Source organism: Eumetopias jubatus, unplaced genomic scaffold (assembly GCF_037043125.1).
Source record: "Eumetopias jubatus isolate StellerSeaLion01/CBP00866 unplaced genomic scaffold, mEumJub1_p1.0 scaffold_7, whole genome shotgun sequence".
Taxonomy (NCBI): domain Eukaryota; kingdom Metazoa; phylum Chordata; class Mammalia; order Carnivora; family Otariidae; genus Eumetopias; species Eumetopias jubatus.
Window position 1 is genome coordinate 48,035,435 of NW_028274813.1, and position 18,231 is coordinate 48,053,665.

The window sequence follows — 18,231 nt, forward strand, 5'->3', positions numbered from 1 at the left end:
ATTTAAAAGAACTGAAAGGTACCTAAAAAAGGGATTAGCATATCTTAAAGTGGAAACTCAGATTTGTAATGGTGTCAGCACTGAAGAAAATGATTTTTAATTTTAAAAAGATAAACCTTTATCATTCTGTATCAGTACCTCCCAAACATTTCCAAATTCAGTATTTGTTTTTAATATTAGGAACCAGAGTAAACTTTAATAATAGGTCACATGTTAAAAGAATAAACCTATGAAGAATACATTTCTTTGTGTACCAAATGAAAAAATATACAATGCAGTGAAACTCAAGTACATATACAAAGTGATTTTTTGTGCATTTTTGATCAAGAAGTTTATATTCTATATTAAATCATAATATAAAAGAAGCAGTATTTAGTTTTTGATAAAGCAACTGAGAAGCTCTCAAGTGTCTTTAAAAATAAAAGCTCATGGTATATATAAGATGATACAGATTGAATCAAGCCTGTTGAGTTATGCTATGCTTAAATGGATGACTGTGAAATAATTTAAAAATTCTGTAGAAATTAAATGAGCATATCCAAACATGGAGTAATATTACTACATGGTTTAATTATAACCCAGTAGTAGAATTTAGTAAATTCAAGCAGAACATGTGTACTGTCATCATAAATAAACACTTTAAATTATAACAGCATATTTGAAGACAAAACTAAGAAACTGTACATGTTAACAAAAATGATATAACCATGCATACATACATCTGCTTATTAAACACTGAAGTAAAAGAACTAAACCATTTTGAAATTTTCAGAGGAGCTTGGGATTTTACTCTGTCCTCATAGAAGCACTTTGAATGTTTGCATGGAGACATAAAACTGAATATTTAACTGACAATTGGTCATGCACCTGTACTTCTAAAAATTTGGATTAAATTTTCTTCTTTTCTGATTGTTCAGTAGATTCTGACTTTGGTGCAGGAAAAGCTTGATGATACAGATGTCTGTGGGTTGCTGCTGCACTGTAAAGCTTGTATAAAGCCTAGAAAGACAAGAATCAAGATTATAATCACAGATGTAAAATTTTTCCTGTTTAGTGTAATTAGTTTATGTACTATATAATTAGCATGCTAAATGTGGAATCTTTATGTCATTAGTCTATTTAAGATATAAATTAATAACTAATAATCTTAGAACTCAAAAATATTTTAGCTTGTCCACTCTGTGTAAGTTTTTGCTTTTGTGGATTGATCTTTGTGGTGGTAAATGGTTTATTCTCAGACTGCATTTCCTTGGACTTTGCACACCTTTTGGAGCAGGGCTTCCTAAACACTGTGCCCCAGGGGTGTGTTGAGAACTCATATCGTGAATATTACCAGTTTTGGAGGAATTATAGGATCTCATAACTTCTGAGTGCCAACAGCTGTTTTATTATACACAGCTAGGCCACTTGCTATCCGGGCTTCCTTACAGGTTTTTCAGAATGGAACCGTTTTTTTCCCCCCATTATTTCCAGATATGGTCATGCCAGTAAGTACATATGTTGCCCCTCCCCTTGCCACACTGGGATCCTTCATTTAAACATTCTCTTCCCTTGTTCCCATTATTTGATTTATATCTTCTGAAACATTTTTCAGAAGCATTACCTCAGAAAGCCTTTTCTCATAAAGCTGTGATTGTTCTTTGTGTCTATAGTGTTTGAATCATAGGAATTTTTACATACTGCTTTACATAAGTGTCCATGAATATTTTTGTCCTTTTTCGCCCTCAGTAAATGTCTTAAGATTCATTCCCTCTTCTGACTTTCATATATTGAACCCTCAGTTAAAACCAACTTTTCTGATGTAATTCTGGAGTCTGTGAAGAGTCTGAATATTTTTAAAAGCTTAATATCCTTTAAATAGTAACCAATGCCCAGGAAATTCCATTAATTTTTATCTTTTTGAAGTCTCGATAGCTGTTTTCTTAAGTCTTAATAATACCATCATCAATTCTGTGAATGCACATTGGTGTAAATTGGTATTGTCCTAGATCTATCATAATCCTAACATTCAACTTAGATTTTTACTTTTTTAATGAATTTGTTTTTACTTTTTTAATGAATCTGTTTTACTGAATTTTACATAAAATACTTCTCTATTGACTTGTATTAAATGTATCATTGGTATTGATTAGAGGACATACTCCAGTTATATGTAACAGCAGAGACTGAGGAAAGAATTATGTGCTATCTCAGTAGTCGTTCCAGATCAGTTTTGCTTCCTGAAGATAATGACCAGAATAACTCTACAGAGATAATTTTTCTTATGTAACAAAGGATTCTTTCCTGCAAGTCCCGGTTCTTACCTCAGAGTTTTGCCCATGTGCAATAGGAGAAATGAACAGCAATTTACAGGTTGGTTTGAGGAATGCTAAGAAAGTTACACTTTATACTGGCCTGGAACCTGCTTAGGTGGTAAAAGTAACTGTCACTCAAAAGTCCGCGTTAAAAACAACATCTAAAAGTTGTAGCTCCATTTCAATACCCTCTACTAGTTAGGTTTCCTCAAGATGCGTAACTTTTTATTTCACTGTGCAGTAGAGCAAAATGCACAATGTTGGAGCTTAAGAATTTTGGAATTTTTTACACATTCTGGAAATAAAACATAAAACAGGATATTCTTGATAATCAACTCTTATGTTTCATATGCAGATCAAATCACATAAAATGTCTGGAATAAATACAATATTTTAAAACCATGTTAAAAATTCACAGTTAAAATTGTGAATCTTAGAAGAACACAGGAGCAGGTGTCACCAAAGATTTTTTTTTATTTAAATTCAACTGACACAGTGTGTTCTTAGTTTCAGAGGTAGAATTCAGTGATTCATCCGTTGTATATAACACCCAGTGCTCAGTCCATCACCAAAGACTTTAATCCATTAATGGCTAGTTGGTTTATAAAATACCATAATTTTTATAAATATATAGCTCTCAATTAAAAATTTTAACTTACCTCATTTGTACTTCCCTGTGGCAAAGTCAGTTTAAAAGGGAAAAAAGAAAAGTATATATACTGCTTCATTAATAGCATTATGATAATTCAACTTTGTTTACAGTATTTCTGAGCATTTAAGAACAAATACTCCTACAGGTTTTTTCAATTCAGATTACACGTTTTATCTGAATCTTTCGAAGAACCCCATTGTATATTCCTCAGAGGGTTCAGCAGCATATTCTAGGAAGGCTTTGGGATTTACCTCAAATAGCCCCTCTTTAGTTTTCTAAGGGTGAGGAGCTATTTGAGACAGTGGCCCAGAGGATCCAGTTTTTAAATCATTCTTTACCCACAGTACTACCACTAGTTTAACTTAAATAGATTCTTCAAAGGCACATGGTAAATTCATTAGTTAAAATTCTATTTTAAAGAGTATATGTTAAGTATAAATGCTGGGAGAATTGTAGCTATTAGATGCTACCTGCAGAACGTAAGTTCAAAAGTCTTAACTCCAAAAATTTATGAAGAATCTCAATTTTAGCCTCACTAAATGCCCCTCAATTTTCATGAGGTAACTGAAGACATTTCCAGAATGACAGAGTGAGTTCATGATCGTTCTAGGTATGTTTATAATTGTCTTCCCTATCCATCATCAATTATTTGAACAGTGGACCACAGTGACCCTGACTCTAGGCTATGGTTAATTGAAACATAAAGGACAACTGACCCATGAGCAGCTGATCCAGAGGTTGACCTGGACTCATGCTGTGTTCCGGTACAAATGCCTAGTTCAGATAGAGACAATCTGAAGTAATCAGATCTTTCTTTTGCTTTTTAGGAGTTTATACTAAAAGAGATAGTGATACAACAACTTATGATAGTGGTTCACATACACAGCCAATGCAAATCAAATGATAGGTTGTAAGTACGAAGTAATCTTAACACAAACAAGTCACAATCCACTCAATAAGAACTCAGCTTTCTCACACTTAACAGCTTTAACTTTTAGGATATAAATAAAAGTAAAAAAACAAAACTGCCTAATCCACGGATATTTGAAGACACTGAACTGTTAACTGGAAACCAGTTACGTAGGACTTCACATATTGTATTACAGTTAGGTGTTTGTGTCTGGCCATCTTGACAGATTCTAAAGCTCTTGAAGACTAGGGCCCGAGTCAGGTTCACCTGTTTGTTTAGTTCTGACACCTAACATTGTGAATGGTACATAGTGTGCTACTAGCTTAAGAGGATTAAAAGTATTCTTACCTGGTCCCACAAGGCTGCAGCCACCTGGTCTATTACAGCTCCCAGCTCTCGGTATTCCCCAGAGTACCGGATGTATGCCCAGGTGCACAAGGTGATAAGAGTCAGTCCCATTATCATATTGCACAGGCTAGCTATGATGTCCAAACCAATGAATCCAGTCACACCAGCAATCACATAAGTGATAAAGATGACAACAAACAGTGTGGCTGGGGTACGAGCTGCATGGAAGATATTTTTGCTATCATTATGCTTGATATACTGGATGTAAAGTTCATCTATTTCACTCTCCAACTGTTGCAGGTAACGCCGGCTAAATTCCTCCCCACCCATCTTCTTCACCCCTCGGAATAGCTTCAGAGATTCTTCCTTAAGCTCCAAATGTTTGGCCTGTAGGTCATTAGGTGCCAGAAATGGTTTGTCACCACCACAAATCTGTATCAATAGAGAAGTGCTGTTTATGCAATGCAGAGTAAAATTAGCAACTGTATTACAATCTTCCACTTAGCTAGCTGAATTTGTTAGAACACATTAATCAAAAGGAATTTACATGTTTTGTCAGTCCACATCTTTGCGCACTCCATATCACGCATGAGTATAAGTGGGACCAGTATTTTATAGATGACTTATGTAAAGCCATTTTTAATCCAAGTTCCTCAAGATGGAAAGGCATGATTCACAGAACGAACCCAAAATCAAATAAACTACTTATATACAAGTTCCTCTGGGAAATTTATTCTAACTCCACTGAAGTATTTTTGGCCAATGAGGTTTAACTTAAAACAATAGCAATGCTATAAAACTCAAAAGTAAAATTAGGAAAAACATGTTCTTTGGCAGTTTCACTGATTTTGTTTGAATGGAGCCCTTTCACAGTATTTTCTTCAAGAGACTAAATGGGAGCATATTCAATGTTCTTAGACTACATTTTCAGTTTTTTCAAAAGTTACAAGGGAAATCTCAGTTACCCATACCTTTCACTTTGGTTATTTGAGATTTAACTATAAAAGCATACTGTCATTCTAGTTACCCTTTACTTATGTTGTGAACACCATTCCATATACTGTATTTCCCTTGATTCTTGAAATTCCATCAATTTTGGATGTAATTATATAACTTATAAATTATATAAATTATATAATTTTCAGGGGGAAAACCTATCATATTAGTAGATATGTACAATCATTATTAGATTAGCATCCTAATTCAGAACGTTAAAAAGAGGAAATGCAGTATGTAGAAATACTGGCCCTTGAAGTTTAATTTCTTTTTTCCTAATGGGTTTTTGGTTTTGTTTTCTGTTTTTGAAAGAGAGAGAGAGAGTGTGTGTGTGCTGGAGGGGGCGGAGGGCCAGAGGGAGAAAGAGAGAGACTCTTAAGCAGGCTCCATGCCCAGCGCGGAGCCAGACTCAGGGCTTGATCTCACAACCCTGAGACCACGACCTGAGCCCAAACCAAGAGTCAGATGCTTAACCAACTGAGCCACCCAGGCGCCCTAACGGGTTTGCATGAAGGGAGGTGTAGTGGAGAGGGTAGCACATGTTATTTTAGTCATTAGGGCTTATAAATAGTGGGAAGATGCGGGGAAGGAAGGAGGAAGGAAGGAAGGAAAAGAAGGAAAAGAAAAAAATATATCTCTAATGTAGAGAGAATACATTTAAGATATGTTTTAAATTGTGCATACATAGTGTTCCTTTCCTAAAAAATATTTTAGGTATACAATAAATAGAAATGTGATATATATAGGCTGAGAAAGAATAAGTCAAAGCCACTTCTTTGCATGTGTAGACAGTGTAACTTGGAAGAAAAAAAAGAATGAGCTCATGGAAGAAATTCTGATTTTATTTAAAATATTATTTAATTCTTACCTCTTCCATCTTTTTGTTGTATGTATCCTTGGCAGTTGCCACGGCCGCTAAATTGTTAGCCTCTGCTGTGGCCTTTGGACAAAGTACAAAATATGATGTAAAATGGAATTCATATTTATTAAACCTTCACAGGCAATTCTCATTTCTGAGTATCATGTGCAAGAAATGTACAAGAACACAAGGTCATGAAATAATTTGAAAGTATTCAAGTATTTCCACTACATTTTAAAAAATTCGTAAAATTAAAATTTCAAAATACATAGAAGTTTACTCGGTAAGATGAATTTCCATTTGGAGATTTTTTTCCTCAAAAACATATTTTTAAGCCTCTCACCAAACGTGGGGGGGAAATCTATAAACCCAAACACATGGGAAATAATACACAGTACATTTTGTATGTACTAATATATATACAAACATGTCAAGTTTAAGGACTGATACTGATAGAACTGTATCACTGATAACAAAAAGGAACTATTAAGAACTTAATTTTTTTAGATAAGGAAAAAGCTAGTTTCTCCTTTCTTAAATGTTTATTTGTAGAGACCACTTGTTTTAAAACCTGGACCTGCTTTTCTACTTGTTACATGTGTGAACCTAAGCCACAGTATGAGTCTGTTTTCTAAACCAATTTTGTACAAAGAGAATGAAAGCTTTGGTATAAAGTGCTTATATGTCAGCACAAGTGAAGCCCCTCTATGTGTACATGAACATGTTTAGCTGAACACACAAACAGTAGTTAACAGAAAAATAATCTTCCAATAAATCATTCCAATATTTTTATTTGCTAATTTCTGACGGCCAGATTGGAGCATATCTCTAACTTAGCATAGCATAAAGCTAAGGAAAGCTTAGCTTTAGTGACAAGTATGTTTTAAAACGTCATGCCTCCTGATTAGTAAATACCTGTAACATGAAAAAAAAATACCTGTAACATGGATTTGGGATGTGGTAATTCTTCACCTTGGTAGATCTTTATATATGCCTTAAAAAAAAAAAAGGAAAGAAAAAGAGAGACTCAGATTCAAGTAATTCCATTCCATATTTCTCCAATTGTGTTAAATTGTTTTCTAAGGTCTAAGGTCTTGACAGTTTGGGGAACCATTATCTTTCTCATTTTAATTCCCCCTTTCTTAGTTCTGTTCCTTTTTCCTGAAGTGCCCTTTTCACATAACTCCTCTTGCCAACCCTACCCTTCTTAAAGCCTTAACTCACTGCCACCTCCTCTAAAACTTTCTCACATCCTTCTGCTAGGAGTAACCTTTCTTTTTCAGTTACTCACGGGCGTTTGTACCTGCTGATGTCATAAGCTTTATGGAAGAGATTTCTGTAAGGGTCCTTAATCTCCTGCTAAATTCTAAGCTCTTCCATAGTGTTAGGCACAGTAAGAATTCAAATTTTAGGTAGATAAATAACATCTCATTTATTGCAAAGAGTGATGAAGATAATCACACAGGAGGTATGTGACAGGATTTTAAATAACAAAAATGTGAATTTTAAAAATTGGTATTTTAGTCCTTGGAGCATCAATCCACAAATGAGATTGGTACCTGAAATTCCCCACTATATGTGGTTGGTTTAAAAAGTGTAGTATTCGGTGCTACCTAAGGTAAACAAGTAAATGCAAATTTAAAATAATTCCACTTCAAATCGGCCCTTGGTGCAGAGAGAGAAATTGCGGAAGAATTGTCTCCAATAGGAAGGCAAAGTATAGCCCCTCTGAGAACATCTTCAGAATGAAGGTAAAATTCTGCATATCTCATGACTGAAGACTACTACATGTTATGGACCTTAAGCAACACCTTCTCCCCCAACAAACAAATAGACTTAACCAACTCTTAGATATATTCATACTTCAAAATATATTTCTCTCAAGATAAAGTTATCTCTTAAGAGTTTTTAAAATTTTAATTTCAGAAAGCAAGCTCCTCTTGGGAGTCTAATGATTTTTTTATTTTTATAGATTCCTCATAACTTTGCCCCCATATTATAGGGTCTATAATTTTTTTGTTTGTTTCAAGTAGGAACTGCATTCTAAAACAATGCTCTAGAAATGAGAGTGATACCTTGAAGTACTCCACCAGACCTCGGCAGGTGATTTTGTTCCCATTGATCTCTTTAATATCTAGGCTCTCAGGACTAAGTAGCCAAGGAATGAGTATTTTCAAGTGTTTGATGAATTCATCATCTATTTCTACAAGTAAAAGCACATTCATCATTATTTTAAAAATCCAACCCAGTCCTCCATGCCATACAATGAAACATCCTTTGATTTCCTCCATTTCTTCCCCAGTGAAAAAGCCTTCCCTCACTTTCCCATCATCTAAATAACTCCTGCAGCCAGCTCACTTTTCTTGGGTTGGTGATCCTCCTTGCCTAAACTTCTACTGCTAGTCTTTACTTCATTACATGTTTACTTATCCTCTACCCATAAAATAGCTTTCTTGATGTTAAATGTTAAATAAATATTTTATACCGTATTCACATAACCATTTAAGTATTCCAATGTACTTAAGTTTGTTGGTGGTTTTCTAAATGGGGAAAAGTCCAGATACTTAACTGGCTTACAAGATATATTCCCTCCAGAAAATGTTATGCTAAAATTGCTGTTTTTAGTGTACCCACCTTATAAAAAGTATATAGAACTGCGTAAGGTGCGTTATCTAGAACTCAAGTTCAGAAGGATAGTGATGGTGATGCCACCTCTGGTGGTGAAACTCACCAGTACAAATTAACATGGCAAGAGGAGGCCATGGAGGAAATCAGAGGATGTCTGAGTTGTTCGCCTATCATGTTTAGGACATTTGATTACACATTCCCATGTTATAGCATTAGGTTTAAGCTTAACCTTACATATTTAGCAAAGTAACACAGAAAATACATCTTCAGAGAAGTCTTTTGAACACAGTGATAATTTCTGAAATCATTAGTTCAAAAGATACAGAAAAATACAACCTACATAAAAAGCAAGGTATATCCGGAGATTTGATATCTTAAGTAAATGTAGTAACTGCCTATAATTTTTTTTCTTTTTTTAAAATTATGTTATGTTAATCACCATAAATTACATCATTAGTTAACTGCCTATAATTTTTTAAAAATCTAAATTTCAGCAGAGTCACTGTTTTTCAGGCTTCGGGACTGGTGATTTCTGAGGTCTTAAGAATAAAGATTCAAATCATGTGATTGTGTTTGCATTTTCCTTTCTTGCTATTACAACCCCACTATACACTGAAATACCAATTTACGTAAGAATTCATGTTTCTCTCCTCTTGCTTGCTGCTTTTATGAGATGTACAAGCATAATGTTGGAAACCCTTCAGACTTATTTTACTTCATGTTTTGTACACCTCTGAATTTTAGTGCTCATCTTTTATGAATACTTGTATAGGAGTTTATTTACATGTATTTGCTGTTTGCATTGTACCAATTTTTACTGAAATTTGTATTGTATTTTGATGTATTCAAATTTATTATTGTGGTTTGCTTTCTAGTTAGCAATATTCACTAGTAATACTGGTGTTTGTATTATGTTACCACATTCCGTGTTGTGTTTTGCTGCCTGCTGTGCATCTGTATTCACTGATACTAATACGTTTCTTTTGTGCTATATGACTTTATGGGTTTTTTTTTAGCATTTGTAGAATATTACTATATATCTAGAATGTATGAATTCTTCCTGAATTTCTGTATAACACAAAAACATTTCTCATTATAAAATGACTTTAAAATCACTTCCAACACACGTATTTAAATTTCACCCTCCCATTCCCTTATTGGAATGGAACTGGAATGGAATAAGATACACCTGTGTATCTAATGCACCAGCAAGTGTGGTAATTATCGTTAACGTAACCAGCATATAACCACATATTTGGATTAAAAATGTGTTCTGAAGGTGGCGTGAGCCAGTCTTTGTTCTAAGACTTCCAATTTTGGATTCAGAAAGTATGAACCAAATATTCATAACATACACAGGTGGTGAGCTCTTGCTAACAATATTAGTTCAGCACAGTAAACCCATGACCCAGAACATCTGCAGACCAGATCAATTTACAGAGGTGCACTAACTAGCTCTGGCCCACTGCAAGAATTCAAATAAGCATGTGTGGGTAGATGATTATTCGGGATGATGTTCTGTTTCCATCATTTCTTCAAATAATTTTTGCCACAAGAGTAAAACTTTGCTAGGAATTCAGGGGCTGGGCCAAAGTGGTTAATTTGTCACAATCATTGGGGACATGATAACATACTTTATAAGCACTCTGCAGGGCAGATGCACTGGTGTAGCGCTGCTGTGTAAATCAACTAAGAAGATATTTTCTCAGGATTGCCTTCATTAGAAACACCTTTTTAAAAATAATTACCTTACAATGGTGTTTGGCTATGCTTCCTGAAGTCTAACTGAAGCTGCTAAGGATGTATCCCCACAATTTATGATGTGGTTACTGGTCATTCTACACGTGGTACTATAACAGAGAGCAACCTCAAAAAGAAAGGTAACTCCTTGTTAATTAAAAGATTCACTAAGCTAAGAGAGGTATTCATTGGGCACTTAGAAAGAACTGGTTGAATGTAGCATGAATGAATCTTATCCTTTTGATTTCCTATGTGGGATGTCATTAAATTAATAGTTAATTTGAATCATAGTAGTATAAGTTTCATATAATATGGGAAATGGTAAGACAATTTCAATAATGTCAAGGACCATGAACAATACAGTAATTATAACAATTATTACTATTGGTAGTGAGCTAGAAAGTTATTTCTACAAGTTTGTGAAAGAGTATGTGAGAATTATCATCAAAGAACAATTTTTGCACAATTGTTTGTTCAGAGACATTTCTTCCCTAGAGGAAGAAAGTTATTCAGATGCCAACCCTCTGGAAAACAGAACAGCCAGTGGACAAGACATCCTGGATAGAAACCACATCAACTTATAAGATTCAGAATGGGATGGAAAAACAATGTGGACAGCTGACTTTCAAAACTGCCCAAAGGAGAAACTGAGGCTAAGTAGAACATTTTGGCGAACACAGAGATTCAGCAGGAGTCCTATAAAGCCTCATCAAAATGCAACTTTGATGGGCACCTGAAGCTGCTTTTCATTTCTTTTTCTCTCAGGCTAGCCACTTTGGTAAACTCGTAATTTTGGGGTGCCTGTAAAGCAGTTGTGTGGGTTAATATATGTTTAGACATGTGAGTAAAATTTGATGGGAAACAAATCTGTTAAAAAATGCAGTTCTCTATCTGTGTGATTTGTCTTAAATTCTCTCCCTGAGCTCTTTCACTGCACAATGTGTCAGTTAATTTAAGAACTGTAGCTGTATACTACAAGAATGGAACAAGCCAGAGTACTCTTTTGACCCAATAAAGGACTGTTGTTGAAGGCCTGCCCCTCCCCGGCCTGGTTATGACTTCCCAACTCCAGAGAAGAAAGAGGGGCCTTGTGGGAGCCCTCTCTTTATGTCATTTACTCAAAACACACTGAAGGCATTAGGTAACTACACAGTATCAAGAGATCTGTGCTCATTGGTGGGCTGGAACTCATAAGTGATAGTGAAATGAAAGAATCCTGCAGTTCATGCATTAATATGTACCTACTGCTATCTGTTCTGTTTATATAAAGATAATTTAAAACATGTAAGAAATAATGCTGATGACTGAGATATCTGGGATTCTATTTATGATACTGTCATAGTTGAATAGAAGGTATCAGTATAAATGCCGTGGATACAGGGGGAAAAAATAGGTTTGCTTTTCAAACCTGCCAGTTCCATAAAGGTGGATAGATGTTATGTTGTTCCTTTTTAAGAGGAATTTTAAAGCCCTTTGAGAATAGCTGTGCTGAAAAGCTTCTTATGTCACTGCCTCACAACCCTGGCACAATGCAGAACGACCACAGTAGATTAAATGTCTGCGCTCAGTGGCGTGGGTACTCAATGCCAGGCTTATAAGTAAAAAAAGTCAGAAATGTCTTTGTACTACTCTGTATTAATTACAAAGCAAATATCTAAAGACCTGGTGATTATTTATTAGGAAATACTCACTTCTGTTTCTTCAGACCCCTACATCCACCCCATCCCACCCCTTTTTCTAACAAGTTGGGTTGGTTTGGAATCTTAAAATGTTAGTAATGCCTCTGTTTGACAAGCAACTACTATTATACTATTAGTATACATTATTTCAAAAACACTCTAGTGCTTTTGGGTTTTTCAGAAACTGGTCCTCATTCAGAAGATTTAATTTTTAGTGAAGCTTTTAATAATTTATAATTAAATTCTTCAGTAGCATTTTTAAAGAGCTTGAGTTCAGAACTATGCAATATTTCTTTTGATCTCTAGTTATATAACTTATAACAATAATTATATAACTTATAGCATTTGAATAATACAGACATCTATTTTTCTCCTCTAATGTAAACAAGGAAAATTTAACAGGAAGACATTAAGGAGCATTTCTCAATGCACAGAGGTGAGCAGGAACCTCTGTGAAAAGGGAAGAGTCATTGCCTCCCAGGTGAACACAGGATTTTTCCTATTTTCTCCGTATATGTATTCAGTACCCATAGAATCCTACAGTTCATCAAGGGGGTGTCCAGCACTAGCCCAGGACTCCCAGTTCTCTTGGTAATTTTTAATCATCAGCCTCACATAAGTGGATAACCTAAATTAGCAGCTCTAAGCCCAGTAGATAAAATGATAGTTTTATAACCAGGATGAGTAATGTAAACATATTCATTAAAAGACAAAAATCTTAAAAAAAAAAAAAAGACAAACCTTTCAGTTTTCCATCAAAGTTTGGATTGGTAGCTACTTTTAAGCCAGGATGAGGTAGCAGAAAACAGGAAATTTTGGTGAAACAGGAATGGATATGTTTTCGAACATTCTGTAGTTCTTCGTGCTGGTTCCCTGAGACCTGCAGCAAATCATTCTAAAGTTTAAACTACTTTCATCATAAACTGAACTCCAAAAGAATTCTGTGACATCTTCTATTTGCTACATCTGTCTGGTCCCACAATGATAAAAATGACATGATAGGGCTGGTACTAAAGAAAAAATAAAGTGTTGGGTGAACGGCCATATCTAAGTATAGCATACATATGGCATTATTTTTAGAATTAATAAATGTTTACTCTTATGCTAACTCAGATGGGCCTTCCCATTTTTTTAGTACAAATTAATGGGGTTTTATTCTAGCTAGTTCTTACAAATTCCACTTTTAATTCAAGTACTCATAGGAAACATGAACAGATCATAAGATATTCCTACCTTCTTTTCAGGAGATACTCAAGACAGCCTCTTGTCACCTGGTAGGTATACATTTAAATTCTAGAAAGGCATCTGAATAGTTGGGTATTTATAAGCTAAATTGTCCCCATTTTTTCAAATGTATTTCACAGTTAGTTAATAGTACAACAACCCTAAAAGTAATTATAAACCTAAAAAGATAAGCTGAGAGATCCTGATTATCAAGAAACCGTATTTAATCTTAATTTAAAAAATTTTCTCAGTAGTTATTTGTTGTGATATCTGTCCATTGTAAACAATTCATTCAATATTGAACTATCCTGACACTGAAAATGGAGAATCCTCTAATTTCACTTCTGTGAACTATTAGCAAAATGTTCTAAGACTGACTTTGGGGATTTTCAAAATCAGATATTTCTGTTAAATTGACTTTTAAACCTCTACTAAAACATGACTCCAGATTTTTGTACTGTCAGCCTTGAATGGACTTAAGTATTCAAATTAACAAGTTTATCGTTAGGAATAAATCACTGTTTTGTAGATATCTACAAAAGAATTATCTGTATCATAATTATTGATAATATTTAAAACTGTAACTCTGAAAGTATTGTATTAAATACCAATCTTTGTTCGTAGAGACATTAGAAGGGTCAAATAAGATTATATCTAATAAGTATCCATTCCACAAATCATTCCAACAAAAATAATTCTATTCACTATTGGTGAAATTTCATGCACCTAAATATCTAACAAACCTTGAGGCGTTTCTCCAAGAATTTGGAGCCACCTTCAGCTCCGTATGAAAATTCGTATGGGAAACTCCAATCCCGAACAAGAAATATCAGACTCTAAGAAACAATAAGAAGAAAAGATTGATAAGGGGACTTTAAATGGCCTCCCTGGGCTTTATATTGAAACCAATTAAACACTATTATTATCATTTGAATAGAGTTCTACACCACACTGTAGAATTATAAAAGCAAACATAAAACCTTTGAAAGTTTCTGAGCAATCTCTTCCCTATGAGATCATCCTTCCTGTTCCCACTAAGTGAAAAGAGAAAGCTACCCCAAAACTCATTGTAGTCACACAGAGCCATTCAGCCAGTTTGAGGGCACCTCCGTCTCTTATCTCTTGGTGGCATGCATTCATCTTGGCAATTTGGGGACAACTTTTTATGAAGACTCAAGTTTTATTTGAGGAAAGTTTTATCATCTCTTTAAATATTTTTCCTCTATTACATTTGTCCCATTCTCTTCTTCAGAGGCTCTCAGTATGCAGACGGGTAGGAATCCAGGTTTTATGGGGCCCAAAGTTTATACAATCTGTTGGGGGGAGGGCTCAATAGGAAAAACAATACATAATTGGGCTTGTGAACATTTATTTAGAATGAGAAAAATAATAAATTACAAATTAATAAAAAGCTGACAAATATGCAAACATACAAAAGCAGAAAAAAACTAACATACCTTTGTAATAATTTTTTTCCTACTGTTTTTAGCTACAAATGATTTGATCACTTCATCGTATGATGATTTTTAAATACTTTGATAGAAAGCCAATTCAGTCTGTCCTCTAACAAGGCCACATTCTTTATCATAAAAAATTATTATTTTTTAAAGATTTTATTTATTTATTTGACAGAGAGAGACACAGTGAGAGAGGGAATATAAGCAAGGGGAGGGGTAGAGAGAGAGGGAGAAGCAGACCTCCCGCTGAGCAGGGAGCCCAATGTGGGGCTCGATCCCAGGACCCTGGGATCATGACCTGAGCTGAAGGCAGACGCTTAACAACTGAGCCACCCAGGCGCCCATAAAAATTATTATTGATAGTTTAGAAATGTTTCCTTTTCAAAACTTATTTGTAATGCCATGTATATTTTTAGTTTCCTCATCTGTCAAGTATGGATATTAATGGAACCCACCTCACAGGACTACTAAGTGAGATATGTATAAGGCATCTCTGGAAGGGTGCCTGCACATAGTGCTGTGTTAGCTATCTGATTTTTATTTTAATGGCCACATATTTTAGCAAATGGATAGACCATAGTTTATTTTGTCATTATCCTAGATGTTTTCCAGTTTGTCTATTATTCTAAGAAATGCATTAATAAACATCCTTGAAGCTGAATATTTGTTCACATGCAGAAGGACTGGATTTTATCAGGGACTGTGTTTCCAAAATTAGAATAATCATTAGAATCATTTGGGAAGCTTTTAAAAGTATAGAATTCTTGGGCCCCACCCCAAACCTCTTGAAACCAAAGTAATAGTAGCTTTCCTTTAAGTGCTTATTATATGCCAACCACAATGCCAGGAATTATACACATATTTCATGCATTCCTGAAACAGCCAAGAGACAGGTTATAATTTATGATTCTTTTCAGAAGAGATAATCTAAAAAGCCCCGCCACCTGATGTTAAGGACTTGGCCAAAGGCACAAAGAGATGAAACAGCTAGCATTTAAACCTGGGCTACTTCAAAACCCCTGCTGCACTGGCTCAACAGGAGCATCAAACATGCACTGTAGTTTACAATCTGACGTCTGCTAAAAGCATGCTTTTTTTTAAAAAAAAAATTACTTATTTTAGAGAGAGTGAAAGAGTGAGAGAGAGAAAGCACGAGTGGGAGGGCAGATTCCCAAGCAGACTCTGCTGAGCACGGAGCCAGACGTGGGGCTTGATCTCAGGACCCTGAGATCATGACCTGAGCTGAAACCAAGAGTTGAACACTTAAGCGACTGCGCCACTCAGGCGCCCCTAAAAGCATTCATTCATTCATGCATTCATTTATAAGATTTTATTTATTTGACAGAGAGAGACACGGCGAGAGAGGGAACACAAGTGGGGGATGGGAGAGGGAGAAGCAGGCCTCCCGCGGAGCAGGGAGCCCAATGTGGGGCTTGATCCCAGGACCCTGGGATCATGACCTGAGCTGAAACCAAGAGTTGAACACTTAACTGACTGCACCACCCAGGTGCCCCTAAAAGCATGCTTTTATTTATTTATTATTTATTCATTCATTCATTTATTTATTTATAAGATTTTATTTATTTGACAGAGAGAGACACAGCAAGAGAGGGAACACAAGCAGGGGGAGTGGGAGAAGCAGGCTTTCCGCCAAGCAGCGAGCCTGATGTGGGGCTCGATCCCAGGACCCGGAGATCATGACCTGAGCCAAAGGCAGACGCTTAACGACTGAGCCACCCAGGCGCCCCTAAAAGTATGCTTTTATATAATTAAGAGATACTTCAAATTTTAGTTTCTGGGAAAATGTAGGAAATTGAGAAAAAAATCAGTTTTCATGAAATTAGCTATCTTTAAATGATCTTTCTAAAAGTTTTATACCTTCTGAGCTTCTAACTGAATATTTTAGTCTTGCTTATTAAAATGTGTTGATATGCCTTTTTTTAAAAGATTTTGTTTATTTGAGAGAGAGAGCATGAGGTGAGAGAGCAGAGGGAGAGAAGCAGACTCAGCACTAAGCGGGGAGCCCAGTGTGGGGCTCAAACCCAGGACCCTGAAATCATGACCTGAGCCAAAGTCAGACACCCAACTGACTGAACCACCCACATGCCTTTGTTGATACGTCTCTTAATTCTCTTTTAATCTCCGGGTTCTTCCTCCATTTCTTCTCTTCCCTTACAGTTTACCTATTAAAGAACCTAGGACTTTGACCTGTAAAGATTTCCATAACCCGGACCTTGCTAACTGCATATTCACAGGCAGTTCAACATGCTCTTCTGTCCTCTGGATTTTCTGCAAATTGGCAGCTGGGTACAGAGCCTTGATCTCAGGTCATATTTTTTTGGTGGAGTGCTCTTCTATCAGGAGGCACACAGTTTATGATTATCTCCCCTTTGGTGAAATTATGTCATCTTTGCCTATCTGAAGTTCATTTGTCAGTAGCTTTCTCATTAAGGGCTCATAAAAACAATATTTTTCGCATTCTTACGTGTTGATAAGTTTGTGACCTTTATAACAGTTGTGACTTTCTATATGAAAGTCAGTTTTGCTGAATATAAAATCCTTGGCTCACATCTTCTCTCCTGAAACCAGGGGCACTTCTTGGTTTGCACTATGGATTTTTTTATTTTATTTTATTTTATTTAGTGTGTGCATGCACGCGTGCGCATGCATGTATGTGTATTTTCTGGGGAAAGGAGAGATTCTTTTGGAGAGGAGAGTTTAAAAATACCGCTGGGGCACCTGGCTGGCTCAGCACCTAAGGTCATCAGTTCTAAGTCTTTGTATAGGACAATTCAACCTTTAGTTTTGTTATAAAGACCCAATAGGTCTTCATATAAGGTCATCAGTTCTAAGTCTTTGTATAGGACAACTCAACCTTTAGTTTTGGAAGAGTACTCATTTGATAAGTAATTAGACCTAATTTTTGTATAAGGTTATTACAACTTTTGGTTTGGAGGCATACCATTCAGTAAATATTTTTGCTATCAGCCTCTTTATGCTTTTGCTGCTTGCTTTGCCTTCTTTTGCTGGACAATTCATACAAAGTCTCATCTCATGTATTTTTCCTTTGTCTTGAATTGTCTTGTGTCACTCAATGTATAGGGAAGTGGTCCAGAAAGAACAGATAAAGGCATAAATTTAGTAAGTCTCCAGACCAATCAAGATGCCCCAAAGACTAATGATTGGAGGTCTGTTAAAGTGGCAACAAATTTACACAAATGTAATCAGTCAAACTTAGCCTTGGGAGCCCTACAAAACTTTTAAGGGGACACTCAATCCTGTCAATTTGTGAGTCACTGTGCTTAGTCCATAACACAGGATCAATGACTATTAGATTATTGATTATACAGCACTGTCCTGACCTCTGCTCGCTTGAGGAACCAAGCTGTTTTTCAGAGCACACACTTTTGACCAACTTGTTACAGCCTTGCATATATCAAAGCT

At 35.6% G+C, this 18,231-nt stretch overlaps 1 protein-coding gene across 1 annotated transcript in view; it reads right to left on the reverse strand.

Moving 5' to 3' along the window:
• Positions 1–697: 697 nt before the first annotated feature.
• Positions 698–18,231, reverse strand: part of ATL1 (atlastin GTPase 1) — a 37,532-nt gene continuing 19,998 nt past the window's right edge. The window contains exons 8-15 of the mRNA XM_088025164.1: positions 14,074–14,166; positions 12,848–12,986; positions 8,135–8,262; positions 6,997–7,053; positions 6,069–6,140; positions 4,205–4,636; positions 2,954–2,968; positions 698–999 (exon numbers count right to left, since the gene is read on the reverse strand). Of these exons, the coding sequence (XP_087881290.1) occupies positions 889–999; positions 2,954–2,968; positions 4,205–4,636; positions 6,069–6,140; positions 6,997–7,053; positions 8,135–8,262; positions 12,848–12,986; positions 14,074–14,166 (1,047 nt within the window). The 3' untranslated portion in view covers positions 698–888. The remainder of the gene's footprint in view (positions 1,000–2,953; positions 2,969–4,204; positions 4,637–6,068; positions 6,141–6,996; positions 7,054–8,134; positions 8,263–12,847; positions 12,987–14,073; positions 14,167–18,231) is intronic.